The 23,832-nt window shown below is 44.3% G+C and overlaps 1 protein-coding gene across 3 annotated transcripts in view; it reads left to right on the top strand.

Annotated features, from left to right (window-relative positions):
- Srgap3 (SLIT-ROBO Rho GTPase activating protein 3) overlaps positions 1-23,832 on the top strand; it is a 244,862-nt gene that overhangs the window by 100,542 nt on the left and 120,488 nt on the right. For 2 of the 3 annotated variants that reach the window (XM_026383042.2, XM_026383043.2), the window contains exon 2: positions 23,082-23,274. The exons of the other annotated variant lie outside the window; for it this stretch is intronic. In XM_026383042.2, the coding sequence (XP_026238827.1) occupies positions 23,082-23,274 (193 nt within the window). The remainder of the gene's footprint in view (positions 1-23,081; positions 23,275-23,832) is intronic. 3 annotated transcript variants of the gene reach the window in all.

Raw genomic sequence — 23,832 nt, 5'->3', positions numbered from 1 at the left:
GTGGAATCTGTTGCTCACATTTGTCTGCTCTTGTCTGAGTCCTGGCATGGTTCCTCTTGGCTTTAGTTTGTCTTTTCTAACCCATCTCATTAGTTGGCCAGATTAATATTCCTGAAATGCACTCCTGAGGTCACAGTCTTCAATATTGTCTTCTGAGCAAAGTTCAACCTCTTTCTTCTGGCATCTCACAACTTCCTTGGTCTGGTTCCAAAGTGCCTTTCCAACTAATTTTTCCATGTTTTCCATACTTTCAGTGGCTGTATTAACCTATGTATTAAGAATGAATAGGTTCCATGCTTTGGGTAGCTTCCTCTTGCCCCTTATATCCTTTCCCCATTCTCCTCAGAACTCTTTCTGGAGGCCTTGACAGCAAGCCCATCAGCTCCACCTCAATCTCAGGGCTTTGTAACTTGTTCCCTGTATTGCATGCTGTTCCACACATACCATGTTTTCCTTACTCTGCAACTGAGCCCAGGGTGACTTGGGGTGATTTCAACCTCACATCCCTAAGCCACCCCAGGTAAATATACAGTCTAAATAAAAGTGGAGACTTGCTGTCATCAACAAGCTTCAAAATGATTTCCCAGTGTCTGCCTCCCACAGATTGCCACCCCTAAGCCCTACCTGTGTAGAAATTTCAGAGGTTTCTAGGTTTCCTCTAGACTGGCAGGGCTCTTAGGACTGGACAGAAGTCCAGACATATTTCGATCTACCATGGCACCTGGTCCAGGGTTTGCAAAATATGTCCGACTAGGCGTGTTCGATGGCTCAATGTGTGAAGGAATGGATATACGAACAAATGAAAGCCCCAGAACACAACCTTCCATCAGATGTTCTTTTCCCCCCTTTTCTCCATGAACATGAAATGTATTTTGTTCTTATCTGATTGGCTGCTTTAGAACAGTGCCAAACTTTCCATGAATAATCTCCACTTCCTGTCTCAGCTCTACATGAGAAACACCAGAGAACCTGCAGCTTAGGCAGGTGGCAAATGTCCTCTACTGTCAGGACCACTGATTCCATCCCACATGCAAGGGCTTCACCTGCTGTCCTGGAAAGGCTGCCCCCAGCTACGGCCCCTCTGAGGGAGCCCCAGGTGTGTTCTATGATTTCTCCATCTGTGCATAGAGAAAGCTCCTATTTTATCTTCTGAGTTTAACTTGACCCACAGTTGTTCCACAGTACCAGTGGGGAATTGATTCCAAGATCCCCCAAGTTACCAAGTCTGTGGATGCTGAAGTTAATTATATAAAATGGTGTAGTATTTGTACAGAACCTACATACAGCCTTCTATATGCTTTAAATCATCTCTAGATTACTCATAATACCCAATGTAATGTACACGCCATGCCAATAGTCTTTACACTGTTTAATTGTGGAGAATAATGATCAGAAAAAGAAGTGTGCACATGTTCAGTGCACATACCACCATCATAGGTCGAACTACACTTTGGGCTGCAGATGATTGAATCCATGTGTGTGGAACCTGTGGATTTGGAGAACTAACCATAAATATGGAAAAATTACCTAGGATAAAGATTGGGTCTTCCTGGTGTTGTTCTCTCCGGACTCCCTTCTCTCTTACTTCCTTACTTCTTGGCTCCAGTTAGACAGTTGCTTACCTCGTCGGGCCTTGGCCTAGGCTGTGTCTTCTGCTGGAATATTCTTTCCACACTGCCTTTTTTTTGCCCCATGACTCTTCCCCTGGCCAGCTCCTCTTGAGCCTTTAGCTTAGCTGTCATTGCTTTCAGGAACCCCTCCTGACCGCCCTGTCTTGCCCTCATCTCATTAGGTTCACCTCCCCTGTGCCCACACTGTGCTCTGGGCTTGCCCTACCCAAGTGTTCTTCTTACTGAGTTTGAATTGCTTGTCCTTCTTCCTTCCTGGTCTGGTCATGAAGTCAGGGCTTCCCATTGTATCTCTAGGCCTGCTCAGTGCCACACACATGGTAGGCCCTTGGCAAATACATGCTGTATGAATGGATGGAGATGTGGGTGGACAGTGCGTACATGAATGGGTGAGTGATTCTAGGGTATGGATTGGTCAGTCATTGCTGAAGAATTTTGCATGACAATCACGGGCTCTCAGTGGCATTCAGTAACAAGTGTTTATTGCTCATGTGTCTGGAGCCATCTGGAGGTCAGCCGGGCAGCTCTGTTGATCTTGGCTGGACTCACATGTTTTTGACTGAGATGTTCAGGGCAATGTAGCTCCACAGTTTACGGCTCTTACCCTCCCACTCTGCTTAGGCATGTGCCCTGGGGATGGCACAGTGAAAGAGTAAGGGACATACTCTGGCCTCTCAGGCTAGAGCTGACACGGCACAGTCTATTGAGCAAAGCAAGTCATAGGACATCTCAGATTCAAGGGGGGAGAGTAGATTTTACCCCTTTAGTGAGAGAGGACTTGTTACATATCATAGAATGGGGTTCAAGGAGGGATTGAAGTAGTGGGGCCTTTCATGTTACCAACCGTCGCACTGGACACCAAAGTCCTAGGTTGGGGTCCACAATAGACTAGGGCCTCAGGAAGTCATATGTGTCCGATGGCTTCAGGAGCTTCAGTTTTCTCACCTGAAATGTGGGAATGCTGTCTGTCCTGTCCATCTCAGGTGATCACAGGATCCCATTCATTCTCACTCCAAGGTGCTTTCAGATTCTGGGATGGATTACAAACTGTAAAGTTCTGTGATGTGAGGAGCCAGACTTCTCTCACAGAAGTGCTTGGCTCACAGCACTGGGGAGAAGTGTGGGGCAGTGGAGAAAGGTTAGACCACGAGACCAGGAACCTGCCCACCGGCCTCATGTCCCAGACTCCTTACATCTCACGTTCTCCATTGTAAATTGGAGGCTCTGTGAGCTTTCATAAAAAATGGATGTAAATGGCTTTTAAAAAGCATCAAGCATCATGTAGTTGTAAGGTATTATTAGAACTGGGCACCATCTTTGCCAAAACAGCTATTTGAGAAGTCTGGCTTCACCCTGTGGCACTTCCTCTGTCTCCCCAGATGAGATGGTTGGTACCAAACAGTCCTGAAATGTGTTTTCACAGTCCAAGAAAATGACAAATAAGACTGCCTACGTGTTCATTTTTCTGCGTGAACACTGGGAGGCCCTGCCTGCAGAATTGCTGGTGATTGTATCCCAGGTCCCACTGCTTGTTGTTTGCCTAGTGTAGAGAAATGCTGGGCTTGGTGGTTTCTCTGGGATGTTTTCTTTTTCCAGTCCCTCTCGGCTATCCCATCAGATAAAAGTCAGTGATTCTGGAGAATCAGGCATTTCCTCCCTTCTGAAAAGTTTATGGCCCTTGGCGATTAGCAAGGACTTCTTTGAAATGTGATTGGGATGTTCAGTTGGGTGCTGGAGCTGAACTGGATCTTGGGCATTTCTCCTGCTGGCTTCAGAAGAAGAAAACCAGCAAAGCTACTGCCTGTCTCTCTGGCTCTGCAGGCAGTCAGGGGGGAAGGTGGGGCTCCATGCCTTTCTTTCCCAAATGCAAAGAAGGAAGTTCTGAAAGGGGGGCCTGCAGGACAGGAGGAGGAAGTGTGCCAGTGAATTCTCGGGGTCTGGGCCCCCATCTGAGCACCCTGACCTGAAGCTTGCACAGCATCAGTGAAAGTCACATTCTTGTCTCCTTGAGCCTCCAGGTCTCTGGAGAGGCATCTCTCTGGATGGCTATGTGGAAACACCTGGCCCATGGTGTGTTTAGTTCCTGCAGTGAAGAAAGAAGTGCCCCGATGCTTCTAGCTGAAAGCATGTTGTTATTTTTCTCTTTCCTCTTTCATGAATCATTCTGACTGAAATCTTCCCAGGGAGGGTTCATCTGGCTAACAATTCTGACCTTAGAATCAGGGAATCGGCTGCACTGAGGAGCCAGGAGGTAAGGGCGAGTGGGAGTCTAGGTCTGGGCTCATCCAGTCCTGGGCTCAGATGGTGGCCTTGAGGAGCTTTGGTTAACTGAGCCTCAGGTTCCTCATCCATGAGCCTCTCTGGGTTTGTGGTCAGGGTTTAAGGATGCGAGGTGTGGAAAGCTACCTCTCACCAGTGGGTTTTGGAGCTGGTTGGTGGATGACCAACCCTGAGCCTACTGAGTCCTTACTCCACTCCCCTCGTGCTGGACATGACCCCAGGTTCTTGCCCTCTACAGAAGGGGAAATCAAGGCATGAAGCAGGCTCTGACCTCTAGAAAGAATTTCCCTGTTGGGTCTTTACTTCCGGATGGAGATGGTGTGTCCTTGGGCAACTTATTTAATCTCTCTGAACTTCAGCTTCATCTTAAACAGGAATAGAATCGCCTTCCTTGCACTAAAACTTGGAAGTAACATGCATAGAGTCCGGCAGAGAGCAGGCACTCAACACACAGGGTAGCTGGGTTAATTTCACAGCCCACTGTCTCTGGTCTCACCAGCCTGTGGGGAAAGGAGAGTCACACCGGCATTTCATTTCTGCCACTTGTGCACTTGTAGTCTCCACTGCACCACAGCAGGTGGCCACAGTGGGATCTCCAGTTTCCAGAGGGTTTTCACATGTGCCATGATTCAGTCTGCTCCTGCTGAAGTTGATCTCTGCTTCCTGCCAGGCACCTCCCTCTTGCCTCGGCTGGTGGTACCCTGGGGGCAGTTCCACTTCTGTTCCAGTACCTGGTCTCAGTGCTGTCCGGTAACATCCTTTCAGGAGCTGCCAGGTTCCTGTTAGTCTGTTTCCTTGAGATCATCTCTGTTCCAATCCCAAGTGCAGATGAAGCCTTTCCCTTAGATCTCATGGTACCCCTGAGCTGTCAGCACTGGACCTTGAAGAGGGAATAAAGGAGTTCACAGGCGAGGGGTAAATGTCTTCTTGTATTTCACATAGAAGCCACCTTTGTCTTCCTTTTCATTGGTGTATGAAATCAGTTATACACATTGGTGCTGGTGTCGCCACCTTCACCTCTAATCTCAGTTTGGGCTGGAAACTTCCTGCTATCACAGCAGCAGCAGCACATGGCTGCCCCTATCACCACCAACTACAGGTGGATAGGATTCTGAATTGGATACTGTAAATGAAATGTGATGATGAGAGATAAGAGAGCTCGAGTGTGTTAGCTTTTGGTTAGTGTCACAAAACACCTGAGATAATCAATTTATAAAAAGAAAAGGTCTGTTTTGGCTCACAGTTTTGGAGGTTGCCGTCCATGAACAACTGGTTCCATGGCTTCACGTCTTTGGTGACACATCATGGTGGGAGCACATGGTGGAGCAAAGCCATTCACCTCATAGCTGGGACGTGAAAAAGCAAAGAGGAAGAGACTGGGGTCCCACAGTTCACTTTAGGGGCATGCCCCCAGTGACCTAGAACATGCCGCTTGGCCATGCCTCTTAACCCTCCTGTGTCCTCTGACAATAGCACCAAGCTGGGCACCAGGTCTTTAATACGAGGGCCTTTGGGAGGAGCATTTAAAATTCAAACTATAGCACCTAGCATTTCAAACTGGCCTGTGGCATTGCATGCATGGGGCTCTTATAAAAATTAGCAAACCAGGATTTGTCAGTCAATGCATGGACTGCCTTCTTGATGGAAGGAACTTAATAAATATATCTCTTAGTTGAGTCTCCTTGTCCCTAACTCTAGTGTTGTAGTAGCCTCCTAACTGGTCTCCTTATGTCCTATGTCTTCTACTGGTAATTCACTGGTCCCCCATGCTGCCACCAAGTTTTCCTGTAACACTGACTGTGGAATAAAGTCTAAGCCCCTGAATGTGGTCTTCTCTGGCTTTCAGAAACACTTTCCTCTAGAGCTTCTCCCACATCCTGCCAAACTTCTTAACTTCTAGCCTTTGCCAAACCCCTTGCCAGTCCCTGAACATGCTGTGAACTTCTAGACCTTAGGGTTGTCGCCTACTACCCTAGTCTTCATGCTCTCTTCTCACTTGGTAAACTCTTATCCACCCTTTAAGGCCAAGCTCAGATGCCCCAATGAAGCCTCTCTGACCCTTTTGGCTCAGACCGTCTCCTCTGTTTCTTTTGTGATATGGCCTATCTGAGCAAGCCTCTGGTTTAGCTCATGGTAACGTTGCACTTTGTTATATATTTTACTCTGCTGAATTCCTTGTGGGAAGCCCCTATGTCCATTCTATCGTTGGGCCCTCCTTTATACTAGCACAGAGCCTGGCAGATGATAAGAGATGTCCAGTGAATGCTTAAATGAATGATGAAATATAGAAATGGAAGTTAGATAGGAACTGGGTTCTCCACGTGTTAGAAGGATGGGAGAAATTTTAGCATTTTAATAAAACATAAAAATTTTATAAGAGATAGAAAGGAAAATGTCCATGAGATTTCTAGGTTTAAGTAGAACCAAGATAATTTGCATATCCCTCTTGAGTATTCTGGTAAGACTTGCTAGAGTTTGAGATCAAGCACTTAGAGAAGAAAGAAAGGAGGAATCTATTGGCATGAATAACAATGGCTTTTGAGGTTTAAACATTTGAGGTGCATATGTAGCATTAACTGAATAACCAGGCCCTGTGACAAGCACTGCATAACTTCATTTGAGGTTCTCAAAAAATCTTGAAGGAGTCACTTGATTTCTGTAAACCTGTTTCCAGAAGTTAGAGGGAAAAAAGGAGTTAGGAAATGGGCAGAGGTAGAAAGAAGAAAAGAGCATTCCAGATAGAAGAAATAGCAAGTGCAAGGGTCCTGAAGTAGAAAAAAAGTTTGTATGTTCCAGGGGAAGTGGGAAGTCCAGGGAGCTGGAAGATAAAAAGCAAGGGGTAGATGGGACAAGATGAGCTCATGGAAGGGGACAGAGACTGTGCCATGTAGGGTCTTGAGGCCACATTAAGGCCTTGGTCTATATCCTAAAAGCACATTGAAGTTTTTAGTCATTATTCCAAAAATGATGACAATCTATTGAAGGTTTTTTAAAATGAAGGCAGAGATGAGGGAGGGATGGGAAATTGCAGGTAGTAGCACAATTTACATTTTTTACTTTCCAAAGGATTGATTGAAAATATTGGAAAATGTTGCTAAGAGTATTAAATGGAAAAGGGATGGGAAGGCCAGTTCAGGAGACCATTGTGGTTGTCTAGGTCAGAGATGATGGGGGACCTTTACTAGGGTGGTGGCCGTAGAGATGGAAAGAAATTGATTCATATAGAAGTGTTGGGGAAGAGAATATATGAGACTTGGTGGCAGGTGGGATGACAACATGGGGTCAGGAGAGGTCAGGGTGATTGCCAGTTTCTAGCTTGAGCAAGGAGGGAAAGAGAGGTGCCATTGCCTTGGACAGGGAACGCCTACAGGTGTGGGGGAGGAGTTTACAGGTAGGAATGTGGGAGGCATCTCATGGTGACAGGGCTGGATGGAACTCCTTGGGAGGAAATGCTGCTATGATGATCACTGAGGTCCATAGGATTTCTAAAAAGGAGGACCTAGAGGGCCTCCCTTCCTATCCGGGGCTTGTGGAGCCATTATGTCCCCTTCTTATGGGCCTCACAGTGATCCTGGTTTTGCACAGACACTGAAGAACAGCTGGTACCAAGGACATGTATGCCTCTGCCACACGCCTGATTGATATTTCATATATTTTCTGTTATGGAGTGCTCTTAGAGGACAGGAGGCTTGGTCCTGGAAACTGGAATGCAGAATTCAATGACATTTCATGCATTCATTTCCCCAGTCAGCCAACCCATAGCAACCTCCTCCATTCAGAAGGGTGAGAATGAGAGAGTCAAGGGTCAGGAGCAGGCAATGCAGTAGAAGTAAGAATCTGTTACCATTGTGTTCTTGCCAAAGCGACTGGGGGGGGGGTGGTCAACCCACTTCGTACTGAGGAGAAATGATTAGAGGCCAGAGGAAAAGGAAGAGGAAGAAGAAGGGTAGGCCTGAGAGGCTGGAGTTCAAAGCCATGCAGTTGGTGCAGGTGGCAGGTACTTTGGCCTACCTCTAGGTGTTTCCTATAGACTGTTAAGCTTACAATCTGATTTAGGCCAAAACAGGGCACAGAGGTGTGTTAGTCTCTGAAATTGCCCACTTGATTGGCATCCAGTAGGCTCTTCATGCTGGAATGGACCCTCTTCCAATTACCCACCTTTCTGCAGAATTCAAGGTCCACATCTTGGTTCGTAGTAGGCCCACAAAAGCTATCAGTCAACTGAGTGGACTGACCTAGAGCAGTAAAGCCATTTGCCCAAACCTCACAAAGAATTATTGCCTAAGCAGGAGCGGAAAGAACCCACTACACTATGCTGCCAAGTGACAAGCTGATAAACATGAACATTTTTTTCTATTTGGTAGCAGAATCCAAGACATTAAACAGGAGCTTGGCAGAGAGTTCTGTATTGCATTAAAGGGAAAAATATATTTATATCGGGGTAGTAAGTGCTCACTTTGAGCCCATGTGTGCATGATTGCATTCCTGCCTGACCACTGAAATTTGCTGCAACATTGGGAGAGGTGTCTATGAAGGCAGCCATTAGCTTTTCCAGTTTAGTTGATCTTGCGTCAGTATCTCAGTCAGTGAGCATGCACACAGAATTTTGTGTTTATTTACAGATAGTAGATTCTTATAAAATAGTAATAGGATTACTAAGAAGAATCATACTCACTTGTATAACTTTTATTGTTTACAGAACTCTTTCATGTGTGTGTGTAATTTGATTTTACCATAATTCTTAGGTAGGTATCATTAATCTCAATTTACAAATGAGGAAACAGATGAGATTAGTGTCTTGAGGCAGGACTGGAAGTAACCCAGAACTCATTTTTTTCATATCTGAATTTGAGTATGAAATAGCCTCTTGTTTGGATCTTGAATGTTCCCCAAAGGCACTTGTGTTGAAGGATGGTCCTTAGCTTGGTGCTATTGAGAAGTGGGGTCTCATGAAGGGAAGTTAGGTCATTGGGGGGCATGCCCTTAAAGGGTATATTGGGACCCCAGCCTCTTCCTGTTTCTCTTTTGGCTTCCTGGCTGCCATGAATGAGAAGTTTCCTTGGCTCTGTGCTCCCACCATGATGTCTGTCATTACAGGCCTGAAGGTAATGGGGCCAAGTGACCATGGACTGAAACTTCTGAAACCATGAGTGAAAATAAACCTTTCCACTTTTAAAGTTGATTTGTCTCAGGTATTTGAAAATAGTAATGGAAAGCTGACAAACACATAACCTTACCAGACCATGATGTATGCATACTGACATTACCTACTCTAAGGCTTATGACCCATTATTAAACCATTAGGCAACTATAATCATTTTGTATTTTTTTCTGAGGCTTTTTTGCAAAGCTTGCTGGACTTAGTATTTGAAGGTATTCCTCTGGACCCCTTTTATTATGTTTTGCCTCACTTCATCTATCCCCACATGCAGAGAGGGTCTCCTGAAGAGTTTATTTTCAAAGTTCACTGATTTACAACATGATTTAATTATGATGACTCTAAGGACTTGATTGATGTGCATCATAAAAATGAGACTCATTCAAATAATCAGGCCCCACTCACTGACCTCATCAAAAATCTACCTCTACTCTGGGTACAGAAGAGATTGAGGTTCCCTTTGACAGTCTTTGCAGAGTTTTACAAGTTTAAAAAGAAAACACACACTAACACACACATGAGCACTTGAAATCAGATCCTTCGTGTTTCTCCCTCTCTTTTCCAAAAGTCAATTGACAAGAATTTGCAAAGTTGCCAGGATGAAGTCACAGATCATAACTCATGTGGCTTTCAGAAACATAAATCCCTCAACCTGCTGTACTGACTTTCCATCCCGTGGCTAGCCTCTGGGAGCAGTAGCTACAATGTGCATAAAATTTTGGGACTTTGCTGTGGCCTCAGCCATTCTTCCATGTGGCATTCTCATTAGAAGGTCAGGGAAATTCATCCTGCATCCTATTACTGTCAGGTGAATTCACACATGGCCAGAGGCAACTTCTCAGGGAAGATTAGCAGCTCTTGTGCAGGTTGGGCATTTCAGCATGAGTTAATGGGGTCCAGATGGAGGCAGCTTTCGGATAGTGGGGGCCACCCTGCTCTGTGTTTGAATCCAGCAGGGCCAGCATTAGCTGAAGTGAGATTTGCTGGGAAGGTTTCCTGGAGCCTTAAGTTGAAGGCTCACAGATGGTTCATATTAGCAGTTATAGCATTAACATTAAGTGAATTTCAATATATTTTCCCAGGTCTTGTGCTCTTTATATTGCTTTCCACTGGGTCTCTAATCACATTTCTGTTATCTGCCTGACTCTTGGGAATATTTGAAATTGTCACCTCTAGAAGAGATGTTACCCTACTTGTCCAACTATGGCCTTCCCAGGGCCTATTGCCATTGAGTATTTTAAAAAACTGGCTGCCCCTCCTCACATTAGAGGAATGATGACTGTTATATAGAAGATTTGGGAAATCCAGAAAAGCCTAGCAGTTAGAACAGGAGTTGGCAACCTGTGGCCCACAGACCAAATCTGGCCTCTTGTCTGTTTTTTGTAAAGAAAGTTTTATTGGAACATCCAACATTCATTTCTGTACTTTCTGTGGCTACTCTTGTTCCACAAGGGCAGAATTGAGTACCAGAGACTGTATGGCCTCCAAAGCATAAAGTGTTTACCCTCTGTCTCCTTACGGAAAATGCTTGCCAAACCCTGACTTAGCATATAGGTGTATTTACTGATGAAATGAATCCATCTGTAATGTGTATCCTTTAGTCTTTTCTCTGTGTGTAGGTAGCTATGTTTGGAGAGTTCTAAACCATAATCCTATTTTTGTAACCTAGTTTTGTCATCTAACAACACATTATGGGCATCTTCCTAGGTCACAGAGTGTTGTTATGGGACACAAATTTTAAATGGCATAGGAGTTTATTGCATAGATGTGCCAGGATTATTTAACCAGTACCCTGTTGCTGCATAGTTATATATTTAAGTTTTCACTTTTGTAAACAATTCTATGATAAATATTCCTACACACAATTTTTTTTTGATTTGTGTATTTCTGAGCCTAGATGGGGAATTATTCCATCTCATATTGCTAATAATTTTCCCCTTAGGTATATTTTATTCTCCCACATATTGGGGGATCTCTTGAAGACAAGGATCTGTTGTATACATATTTCTATCTTAGCACCTTCTGCCATCTCACACATATGTAGTAGGTGATCATTTGAGCTGGGGCATCAGTATACTTTCTATACCACTCATAGATGGTGCTCTATAATTCTTTAGAGGTTTCAGAGTGGTATAATGTACATTGTATTTGTTTCCACTGTCTGATGTAGCAAGCTACCACAAACCTGGTGACTTCAAATAACGTCCACTTATTTTCTCCTTCTGGAAACCAGTAATCTGAAATCAGTTTCACTGGGCCAAAGTGAAGGTGTTGGCTGAGCTGTGCTCCCTCCAGAGAAGCTCAGGGGGGGAAACAGTTCCTTCCTTGTCCCTTCCAGTTTCTGATGGCTGCTGGTATTTGTTGGTTGTAGCAGCATCACTTTAGTCTCTGCTCTGTGGTCACGTTGCCTTTTCTTCTGTGCCATATCTCCTTCTTCCTGTCTCCTAGAAGGACATCTGTTATTGCATTTAGGAGGTCACTCAGATAATCCAGAATAACCTCATGTCAAAATCTTTATTCACATCTGCAGAGTCTTTTTTTGCCCATTAAGAAAATGTTCACAGATTCCAGGAATTAGGGGCTGGATAGCTCTTGGGCACCATTATTCAGCCCAGCTCACATATCATTTCACTTACTCTTTCAAAAATATTTTCAAGACCAGGTTTGGCCATGAGCACCAATAGTCTCAGCTACTTGGGAGGCAGAACCAGGAGAATCGCCTGAGCCTGGGAGTTTGGTGCTAGCCTGGGCAACATATAGAGATCCTTGTCTTTTAAAGAAGTGTGAAGGACTGACTTGGTGATAGGTGCTGGTACTGTGCTGACTTCCTAATGATAACCTGTCGGGAAGAACTTGGATATGGAGAACTGTGGATGAAAGAGCCGAGCACTGGCAAGATGCTGGGAGACCCTGGTTCTGGTATCACACTGGGGTGAGGCTGCTTAGTCACTATTCCCTTTTGTGAATTAATGGGTTGAAGTGAGGAATGAGTACTACTGAAAGTATATGTGTGGGGCAATTTTAGGGGTTCACTGAGGCAGAACAAAGTAATGTTGACTCCCAGAAAGAAACAATACTTCGTCTCTGCTGATGACCTTATAGAGAAAAATCTCTGTTAGGTGCTAGTGTATCTTCAACACTTCCTTGAATCCTTGCCAAATTCCTTTTATCCAGAAGAAAGCAGATCTCTTTAATAACATAACTTTGTGTTTACTATATTTATTATTTACAGTTACCTCTCATTAATGGCAAGTGATTTGGATTTTTCAATTTATAGTAGTACCAATGAAGCATCCCACAAAAAAGTGAGGTTATTTAAAGAAATATTTAAATAAATATAGGACTAATGGTTTTCAGAGAGGCACACTGTGAAGATGGTCATGAAGTCTGGGAAAGACTTAGAAGTTTCCAGACTGCCCTGGGCTGTCTTTCTGTTTTAGCTCTCTCTAGGAAGAGGATAGAACTGAAAACACAAAGAGAAGCATCCTTAGCCAGAGGACGCAGCTGGAAATGCTGCATTAATGAATTCTGATCTCTTCCCATTTAAATGCATCTGATCCTTCAGGGACCATTGGGTAGCAGAGCCGTGAATATTAATCTTGTGTTGAAATTGATCACGGCCCACGGTAACTCGGAGCCTCTGGTAGGAGGAGGCCTGGCCTCATTCTGGCTGATCTTTTCCTTTCATGGAACATCTGGAAGGCATGGAGACAGCTTCTGTCTGACTTCTTCATGGGAGGGGCTGGCTGTGATGTGGACACGGCACAGATGATGTGGGAAAACTCTCCTGTCCACTTTGCTTTCCCTGACTGCCTCCTGCTCCAGAGCTGGTTTAGCCATCTGAGCAGGAGTACTCACAGGGCTGGGGACCTGGGCTTCTGCTTTTGGATCATGATGGGATGTGGGAATCTCCCCTCTCTCATCTCTTCTCTTCAGCCACAGATGTATATTCAGGGAGGCATAATGGTAATTTCCTAGTAAGTTTGTGACCATACCATTTCCTCTACATAGAGGAATATTTTCCTGATTGACAGTATCATCATCGTCATCATCATGATATTAAAACACCATCAAAAAACATTTATTTACTAAATAACTGTTTTTATTTTTTCAAACTTTAGCCTGTCTACAGTGCTTCCTTTCTGGGGCAGGGGTGGTGGTGCGAAGTGGAGGAGGAAATGCCAATCATTTCACTCAGTACCTTCCCAGCATATGTGTACCTCATTCCCCCGAAAGCGGCAAGCAGATGTGGCTGACTTGGTATAATGCATAAGACAAGCTGTCTTATGCAGCTAGAAGATTCAATATTTAAAATTAGGCAAGTCACTGCACTCTTCTATGCCTCAGTCTCCTCCAAAAGCTGTAGTGAGGTTCAAGGAGACAACTCACAGGAAACACTTAAGATCCATATCTGCTCTTATTGCTTCCATTTTGCAAATGGGAAAAGCCAAGGCCCAGAGAGGTTACTTAGTCACACAGCTTGCCAGCTTCCAGACCAATCTCTGAATTTGGCCAAGTCTGATCCAGCTTTTAACACTGCAGTGCCAGAGGCCAGTTTATAAGCCTGAGCCTGCGATAAGAACTGAGAATCCTTTCTGGAGCCCTAAGGAGCAGAGCTAAAAGTGGGCAGCACTGGGCAGAGCTTCCGGTGGATTCTGGAGTCAGGCAGGACTGGTGTGGATCCTGATTCAGACAGCCCCTTTCCCTTCTTTGGGCCTCAATTTCCTCCACTATAAAATTGTGTGATACCCACCTTCTCTTCTATGGTCAGATGTAGTGGTGGATGCTAACTGGCTTGGCTTGTAAAAGTTAATAAAGGAAAGTCCAGTGTCATTGGTAGGGGTCCTTGGTTCAACGAAGGAGGGAGAAGGAAACAATAAGAGGTACCAGGCCCTGGCTAGCGTCTGCTGAGAAGGAATTGGAGGGACACGGAAACAGAGGAGTTCTCTTCCAATCACCAGGGCTGCTCCAGTCTGCACACAGGGTGGGGCGGGCTTGCGGCTGCCTACCCCATGCCCAGGTTGCCAGGACAACGCAGCGGCTGCGTCTGGCAGTGCAGCTGATGCCCTGCATAGCTGGGGGAGGATCCTGGGTGCCTTTGGGCTGTGGGATCTCCACCAAAAGCCAACTTTTTCATGTAGGGAAGGTTGGAGAAGGACGGGGGATGGTTGTAGGGGTAACAGTACTCCTTACAGTCATGAGATGGTCCCTGGAAAACACCTTGCTCAGTGCCCAACACAAGCAATGCTCACTGTGCTTGACTACAGCTACAGGAATGGTTTGTTTACTGAGAACTTACTATGTGCCACATATCACATGAGGCTACCATCTCTCACCTTTTTGGCATTCCAACCAGGAAGATATTATTCCCAGAATAACAGAGAAAACAGAGACTCAGAGAGCCCCAGTGACTTCCCCAAGTGATGTCAATCAGATTTGGACTCCAGGTAGGCTGTTCCCAAACTATTAACATGTGCCCTTCCTGCTGGGCCAGACCCCTCTGTGGGGAGCTGTTTGTCTGGCGTCCACTAGGTGTCTTGGCATATTATACACATTATTTCTAGTCTGATCCTGGCAACCATCCTATAGGGTAGGAATGGGTACCTGTCTTTTACAGATGAAAAATAGTGACTCCCCTCCCCAGGGCAAGACATATTATTCAATCTTGTGCCAGTGGTTTCAGAGTCTACAATCTGCCCAGTCTATCCGCTGGGCCACACTGTTTCCCCCAACACTGGAGTTGGAGAGCACGGGACCCCTCAGGATGTTGGGCCTTGGGCTAGGCAATGAGAGCCTTAATGATTTTGCTGTTTGGGGGAGTTTGTGGACTCTTGTTAGAGGACATGTGCACATGTTCTGAGTAGTAAAACAGTGCATCCCTGCCTCTCAGGACCTTATTATCCACTTCAGGAAATCATAAATGGCCATAGGAAGCAATAATAATAAATGATAACCATAGCTAAACTTTATGAAGCCTTGAGCACAGTGCTGTCCAGTTGATGTTTCTGCAATGAGGGAAGTATTCTGCAACATGGTAGCCATAAGCCACATGAGACTTTGAGCATTCAAAATGTGGCAGGTGTGATGGAGGAATGAATTCATTTGAATAGCCACATGTGTCCTGTGGCTGCTGGTTTGGACAGTGCAGAGGCACTATGTGTGAAGCCCAGTGCTGGGAGTGTTCTCTGCATTATCGCTTACTGTTCTCACAACAATACAAGGTTGATTATTATTATTCCCATCTTACAGAAGAAACTGAATGCCAGGGAAACAAGGAAACCTGCCCAAGTTCTCCTAGCTGAACATGTGGCAGGGTCAGGAGTTGAACCACCTGGGCAGGTGAACCAAGCCCATTATATTGTACTGCAGAGGTGAGGTTCCCCTCCATCACAGAAATGCCTGAGGTCAAGGTCAGGATGCCTTGGAATGGATACAATGACAACCAGGCCCAGGCCCAGGCCCAGTGCCAATAGCACCAAGTTGACAGATGAAGTGTGGGTGGAGACAGGAGATAGAGTGGGTTGAGATTCCTGAAAGGGGCAGCCTTGGGAGCCCAGAGGGAAACATCTTGGCCCGCGGATCTGGTGATGGTGGTTCCTTTTTCCTCTTGCTCTGGGTATGAGCCCTTGCTCTGCCACTTTCTAGTGGTCCTGGGCAAATCACTTCCCCTCCCCGAGTCTGAGTTGCTTCATCTATAGAAGTGATAAAACTACCAGCCTCATGGGATAACTTGATGGTCAGGTGAGATCATGCCTAGGGCTGAAGAGCATTGCCAGCGGTGACATTGTGTGCAGTTCATCCTTGTTCGCTCCTAGGACTTAACACGGGGTGTGGGGGGAGGGTATGACAGAGTCCTCCATTGAGCAGAGGCAACAAACTCTCTCTTGATCTTGACTTTCCAATTGAGTCCAGACTGTGAAAGAGGGTTTTCTCCATTCCAGAGGGTACCAGAAAAGTCAGATTAGAATAAATTAGAATTTATTCATTTATTCATATGTGATGCTGAGAATCGAACCCAGTGCCTCATACATGCTAGGCAAGCACTCTACCACTGAGCCACAACCCCAGCCCCTCTGGCCTCTCTTTTTAATCCAAGAGGGCTGTCTGCAGGCTGGGGATAGAGGCCTCTGGGGGCAAGTTGGTATTCTTAACTGGACAGACCTGTTAGCCAGAGCTGCAGATTTGGCATCAAGTTTCTGGCTTTGTCTGATTTTATTTCCCCTTCTCTTTCTATTATGGAAAATTTCAAACATTACAATAGTTAAAAAAAACCAGTATAACAAGCCCCTTCCCCATATCTACAACTACAATACACTTCAACAATTAACTAAGTCAAGACCAGTTTTGTTTTACCCAAACCTCTACCCTTGGCCCTCCTCCCTACCCTGCATTAGGAAGCAGATCCAGGCATGTCTGCTTTTTAAACAATTCCTCTGATCCTCTCATAAATTTCAACTTGGAGTATAAATTGTTACAATTTCAAGGGAGGGAAGTTTAGCAATCTTAAAATCCTCATGTGAATGCCTTTTGATCTGGCATTTCCACTTCTAAGAAGGTATCAGACAGACATCATTATCCATTATGTACATGTATTGGAATGCCACACTGTACCCTATAGATATGCCTCAGTTAATAAATATATTAAAGAAGAATGTTCATACAGAGGATATTCCTACACATGTGCAAAGAAAAGCTTATATGTTATAACCAACTTATAGTTCAACAAAGGGAAATAGCTAAAAATTTTTAGAGTGAAATTTTACAGTGTCAGAAAACAGAGGAATTTCTGTATATGATGATATAGACTGGTATCCAGGATGAATTCTTAAAAGGAAAAGGTAGGGTAAAGAACACTGAATGATATGCTATAATCTGTATCCCAACAAGAGAATTAGTATATTTGAAACACACATTCCCCATGTGCCCATAGATAAATGCCATTATTACTTGTGGAATGCACATAAACCTGTTACCTCGGTAGCCTTGGTGGAAGGGAACTTAGTGGAAGGGAGCTAGGTGGAACTTGGTAGAAAGGGGGAATTTGGTGGAAAGCTGGTGGAAAGGGATGGGAGAGAGTCTTTTCTTTATCTGCCATTGTATCTTTTGAATTTTTGTATCTAATAATTCCTTTTTTTCTTGTAAACCTGAAAAAATCAATTTTAAAAAAGATGCTTATCCAAATAAGTTGAAAACTTATGTTCACACAAAAACCTGCACACAGATATTTATCACAGCTTATTCATAGTGGACCCCAATTGGAAGTACCCAATTGGTAAATGAATAAACAAACTGTGAATTAATTTAATGGAATAGTATTCACTGATTAAAAGAAATGAGCTCTCGAATCACAGACAGACATGGAAGAGCTCTAAATACATATTGCTGAGTGAAAGAAGCCAATGTGAAGAGGCTACATGGTGTATAATTCCAACTGTGACATTTTGGAAAAGTCAAAATATGGAGACAGGAACAAGATCAGTGGTTGCCAAGAGTTTGGGGAGGAGAAGTGGAAAAAAGAGGAGGGATGACTAAATGAAGTACCGGGGACTTTGAAGCCAGCGAAACTATTCTCTATGGTATTGTAATGGGGGAGATGTGTCAATATTCATTTCAGACTTATAGATGTACAAACTCCAAGAGTGAACTTTACAGTAGGGCTATTTAAATATTTTAAAATAATAGCATATCAACATTGTTTCTTCAATTGTAACAAACATACTACACTAATAAAAGATGTTAATAATAAGGAAAACCAGGCAGGAGAAAGGGGACATATGAGAGCTCTGAACTTTATGGACAAGGTTTTGGTAAACCTGAAACTGCTCAAAACTAGTCTACTCATTAAAAAAAAAAATCCTGATTAACGGGAAACTGAAGAATTTCTCTGCTCCTTTCATTTGTGAGACTTTGATTATCAGGAGCTGGGAGTGGCCTCTGGGTCTTATGATGAGTGACAGCATTGGCACAGGCAGGCACAGCTGTCTTTAGTGAGACTGTGTACTGGAAGATGAGCAGGAGCATGATGGGGGTTGGCTAGACAGTTGTAGAGTCTTTGCTTTGAATGCCAGAGTGAAGATACAAATGGGGAGCTATGGAGAATTACACCAGAAGAGTGACATAGATTTGTGCTTCAGGAACCAGGGCTGCTGCATTAGTTCTGCCCCTTCTCTGGACTTCATGCCCCAGTTGGTGGAACTAAGAGGTTGTAATAAGTGATCTTTGAGGTCATCCTCAGCTCAATGGTTCTGAGATCAAAGCCTATCCCAACTCTTCTTCCTTTTCCTGCCCCACCCCTTTTTATTTTTCGGCCACTCAGTGCTCTGCTGAGGCTGGATCTATCTCCTCAGGGGAACATTGGCTAAACAAAGGCCATGGAAACAATCTGTTGCATTTTATTTTATTTTTTTTGTTTTCCTCTCTGTTTGAAATCTTCAAGGAGAAAAGCCAAGTCCATGCCGGCTTCTAGCAGCAACTGGGAAGGGAGTTAGAGGTACCGAGATGGGCAGTCAGATCCCCTGAGGGTGGCAGACCACAGCAGGCTACAGAGGATGCTCCTGCCGGGGCCTTTCTTGCTGGAAAACCTTGGCTTTGACCTGTCCAAAATGCTGACAGGCCATTCAGAGCCCCGCCTGGAAGGCCCCAGCTGGTTGTGCGAACTAGGGAAGTTCTCTGCTCCTTCCAAATTGTCTCCTATCATCACAACGTGATTTATGAGCGTTTCCTCTAAAATATGAGAACACTGGCTCCTGGTGATAACCCTGGAAGGGCGGAGGCAGCAGCTGTAGCATTTCTAGTAAGGAAGATCCCTCTGGCTCTCGTCTTGTCAGGAAGAGGATGCAAGAGGTAGAATTCAGATGGGCAGAAGGTGCTTTCTGTTCTGTTTAATCTGGAAAACAAGGCTAATCCATGAAACACAGGCCACGGAGCTCTGTAGGGACGCCAGTCTTTCATACAGTGGAGAACAGTATTGTCACCTTCTGAGGGATCTGGGGTTGATCCCTAGCTCTGCTATGTAGATGTCACAGGCTGGTGACATCTCTTGCGCCTCTATTCCCTTTCTGATGGGGGGAAAATGGGAACACTAGAAGCACCTGTGCAGCCCACGTTGGGGAAGCACCTAAAGTACTCGGGCTGGGCCTGCCACTCTCCCTGCGCTGGCACTTATTGTTGGATTATGATGACAGCCAATGGTCTAAAAGTCTTTGGAACAAAACATGGAAAGCATTTTCAGAGTGGTGTATAGTGTGCATGGTGTGTGTGGTATGTGTTGTGTGTTTTGTGCATGTGTGGTGTATGTGTGTAGGTATGCATTTGTGTCAGCTGAGGCTCTCATAATCACACTTAGTGCACTTGGGCAAAGGCACTTGATAAAGGTGAATGGCAGTTTGCTGTATAGATACCGATACCCTGATGACCTACTGTGTGTGCTGGGAGAATCTGCCTTCAGAGCTTAAGTTTCTTTTGAGGAGATGGCAGATATGACATGCATACATGAAGGAACAAGCACACCATAACCAAGCACTGCCAGGCAGTCTGAGAGCAAGTGGGAGTCTGTGGGGAGTTGAGAGGAAGCCCCAGGGCAGCAGCCGGGACCTTGTGGGAGGAGCTGTGCTTGACTCGGGTTCCAAAACTGTGGTTTTCTGCCTTTTTTTTTTTTTTTTGGCTGCCTACCCTCTAAATGAACTTTTTGAGGGAAAACAATCTCTTCCCCTTCACACATTTTAACTTGACACCTAAAATGTTTCATTCTAAGTAGCTACAAAGGATGTATTTCTGCTGTGTTTTAAATATTGACATCTTAGATTAACATTACACCACTCTTCCATCAAATGGAACTGGGTGCAGTGGTGCACGCCTGTAATCCCAGCCTCCAGCTGAGGCTAGAGGATCACAAGTTTGAGAGGCGAGCCTCTGCAACTTAGCAAGACCCTGTCTCAAAAAAAAAAAAAAAAAATCAGGGGGGTGGCTAGAGATGTAGCTCAATGTTAAAGTGCCCTGGGCTCAGTCCCCAGTACCACAAACAAGCACCATCAAATGGAAACTAAGTAACAGCAATTTTTTATTTTGTCTTTTATTGAAGTATCATATGTAAATAGTAAAATGCACAGATCTTAATTGTGCAACTCAATAATTTTTACCAGTGGACCTACCCGCTAAATCAAGTTGAGGGACATCTCCAGGACTTTGGAAAGCATCTTGTGCCCCCTCTCAGTGAATAACCCTTCAAAGGTGACCACTTCTCTCATCTCTATCATGATAAACTAGCTTTTCATGATTTCATTAGTTCTGGCTGCTTTCAGTAAACACAAGGTCTGTGGGTTTCAGGATTGCTCTGCAGATTAGTAGTAGTACATTCTCATTGTTACTGGATATCTAGGGGCATTTCTAATATTTGCCTATTAAGTTACTATCCTTGTATATATTTTTGAGTAAAAATAAGCACTGATTTCTTTTGGATTATATATATATAGTCATGAGTGGAATTGCCAGGTCATATGATAAATACCATAATACATTGGAATCCTTTGTCATTCAGCAAAAATACCAATAAGCCAGCTGTGGTGGTGCACATCCATAATCCCAGCTACTCAGGAAGATTGTAAATTTGAGGCCAACCTGGGCAACTTAGTGGAGACACTGACTCAAAATAAAAACAAACTTAAAAAGGTAGAATGTAGTTCAATGTTTGAGGCCCTGGGACCCTGTGTTCAATCCCCAGAACTGTACATACACACACATATACAAAGGAAGGAAAAAATACCCAAACAAGTAAGAAATATTTACATTGGTCCTTTGTCTTCTGAAGTTCATAATTCCCTCCTACTTCCTTCACAGATTTTTACCTTAATGTATTATGGTTTAATTTTTGATAGATTATCATACTTCTTTTTATCCCAAACGTGTATGTAAATTAAAATGAACATTTTACATTTGTCCTTTGACCACACAATTCTAAGGATCTTTCCTTTGGATTAATTTATCATTTTAGTGATTGCTAATAAACAGAACATTAAAATAATATTAATACTTTGCAAATTTGATAGACTATTAGACATACAAAATAACATTTTGTAGGAAATGTTTCTCATAATAAAATGGATGGGGTGGGAGATGACAGTGTTGCTCAAACTTCAAGGTACATAAGGATGACCCAGGGAACTTATTAAAATGCAGATTCTGATCCAGCAGGTCAGGGCTGGGGCTTGAGATTCTGTTTTTTTTCTTCTCTTCTAGCTTTATTAAAGTATAATTGATATACAGAAAGTAGCATACATTTAATGTATACATCTTGGTGAGTTTGGTCAGTTCAATGTTTTTAAGTAATGGTGATGCCTCTGGTCCATGAACCATACTTTGAGTAGCAAGAATTTATAGTCCTTGATTAAAAAAATATTTGCTAGCACCAACATTTTGATTTGTCCCTCCCTGTTTTGACACCTAGATTTTTTGACACTTTGGGATGCTGTGCCACATTCAGATTCTGGATGCATGAAACGTTGGTCTTCCTCCTGTAAAATAGGAAACAGGACCATTGTGAAGAGGGAGAGTTTCACACCATCTAGACACCATCTGCACTTTCTCAGGCAGAGTGGTTTTAGGAAAGAGTGGGAATGGACACTTTTTGCTGAGGATCTGAGGTAGATTTGTAACTCTGCCTGCACATCCCCTGGGGTATCTTTGTATGCTACAGAGAGGGTCTGCCCCATTTTGCAGATCAACTTTCTGAAGGATGCTAAAATGTTGCGGGTCACTATGTCAGATAGGGTGCACATTTGAGCAAGTAAGATTGGACATTGCAAGGACTGGATTGACAGATTTGGAGGCTCCACTGGGAGAGAAGTCCTGAGCAGTAACATGTGGGAGAGGGTGCTGGATGGTTTTGAATTCTGAGCTAAGGAGTTGGACTTAATCTTGAGGCAGAGGTATTTTTGAGTGGATTGCTGGTATGAGAAGAGTGTTTTGGAGAGATGATCTATAGAGAACTTCAGGAATGTCAGAGAAGGAGTTCGCTACATGGGGATGGTGGCAGTGACAACACTAGGGCTTGAAGATGAGATTGGCTGTAGTCATGAGCATTTGGCTTCAATTTAAAAAAAAATTTTTTTTTTAGTTGTAGATAAACACAATATCTTTATTTATTTATTTTTATGTGGTGTTGAGGATCAAACCCAGTGCCTCACTCACTCTACCACTGAGTCTCAACCCCAGCCCTTGGCTGTAATTTTGAAGTCTGACTCCCAGCTCTTGAACTTTTGTCCTGGTAGTACAGACCTGGTTTGCCCCATCAATATTTCCTGAAGTGGGCTACATTCTTCTAGTAGCACTTGAGATGTTTATACACAGAATTCAAGGTAATTTAAAGCAGAACACAGCTGTGTCCTTGAATAACACTAAAACCCAAGAGCAAGCAGCATCCCCTTCACAGCCCTTTCTCTGTCTTCACTGTACCTGGAGAAGATCTTTCTTTAGCCCTCTCGGGCTGTCATTTCCCTTTCTTGCTAAAGAGCAAGCAGCTGAGGCAGAGGGGCCTTTGAGGAACTGACTAGACAGGATTGTACAGAATTCTTGTTTTTGTTGAACTCATTTCCTATGTCCTAGGCTGCTCCTGGTTCTCCATTTTACTATAATGATATGCAGCTTTTCATTTTAAGCAAGTTCACATCAGTAAGAAAAGTGAGTCCATCTACTTGATTATATGGAAGAAATAATAATTTAGCTGGTGGCATTGTGGGTATGGTAAAAATTGTGGTGGCAACATGCAGTGATTCAAGTTTGGGAAACATAGGGTTAGATCGAGTGGCCAAAATGGCATGTGTCAAGTCTTTGTACTAAGGCTCTGCCGAGCAAGGTCTGGGGTCTAACCAAGGTCTAAGAGGCTCCAGGGATCATGCGGGGCTGCAAGGCAGGGGATGCTTAGATTGCAGTGCCTGAGCTGGCATTGCTGGATCAGCAGGGTGGGTCCAGTACTGTCCCCACCAGCAGCCTAACTAATGTTCAGCTTCTTGCTTCTGCAGAGATCCGCACGCAGCTGGTCGAGCAGTTCAAATGCCTGGAGCAGCAGTCAGAGTCGCGGCTGCAGCTGCTTCAAGATCTCCAGGAGTTCTTCCGCAGGAAGGCTGAGATTGAGCTTGAGTACTCCCGCAGCCTGGAGAAGCTGGCCGAGCGGTTCTCTTCCAAAATCCGCAGCTCCCGGGAGCACCAGTTCAAGTGAGAAGTTGGCTGTGGGGTCCCAAGAGATGCGAGGGGCCACGCTGGACTGGGCAGGCAGTTGGTGGCAAAGCATACTGGGACTTGTTAAAGGCAAAGGGCGTGCTATAAGATGCTGGTTCTGCAGGTTACTTATACCTCCAAGCCTCAGTTTTCCCAATGCATAAAGTGAAAGTCCAAAATAGTTGTTACATAGGTTGCTGTAGAGAATGAGTTGCCCAAGGAAAGTGCTTGTCATAAACTGTAAGCACTCAGTATTGCTTTTATTATTACTATCCTATCAAGTCCAGGCATGGATTAACCTCCATTTCCACCCACATGAGACCTCTGCCTCATTTCAGGACATCCTGACCCTGTCTAGTTGTGTTTTAACTGGGTAACAGCCAGCCCTCTTCTAAATTCCTCCAGCACAATGACCTTAAAATCTCTTCTCCATAGAATGGGTTCTGAAAGCATTCCTCTTCCTTGTTCCCCAGAGGATCAGAACCCTTTCCCTGCCTTATTTACTAATTTATGCCACACAAACCCTCCCCAGTTGTGATTTTTCACACACCAACC

The sequence above is a fragment of the Urocitellus parryii genome, chromosome 16 (genome assembly GCF_045843805.1).
Source record: "Urocitellus parryii isolate mUroPar1 chromosome 16, mUroPar1.hap1, whole genome shotgun sequence".
In the NCBI taxonomy this organism is placed as follows: domain Eukaryota; kingdom Metazoa; phylum Chordata; class Mammalia; order Rodentia; family Sciuridae; genus Urocitellus; species Urocitellus parryii.
The sequence above is the reverse complement of the archived record's forward strand: the minus strand, read 5'-3'. Positions and strand labels throughout refer to the sequence as shown.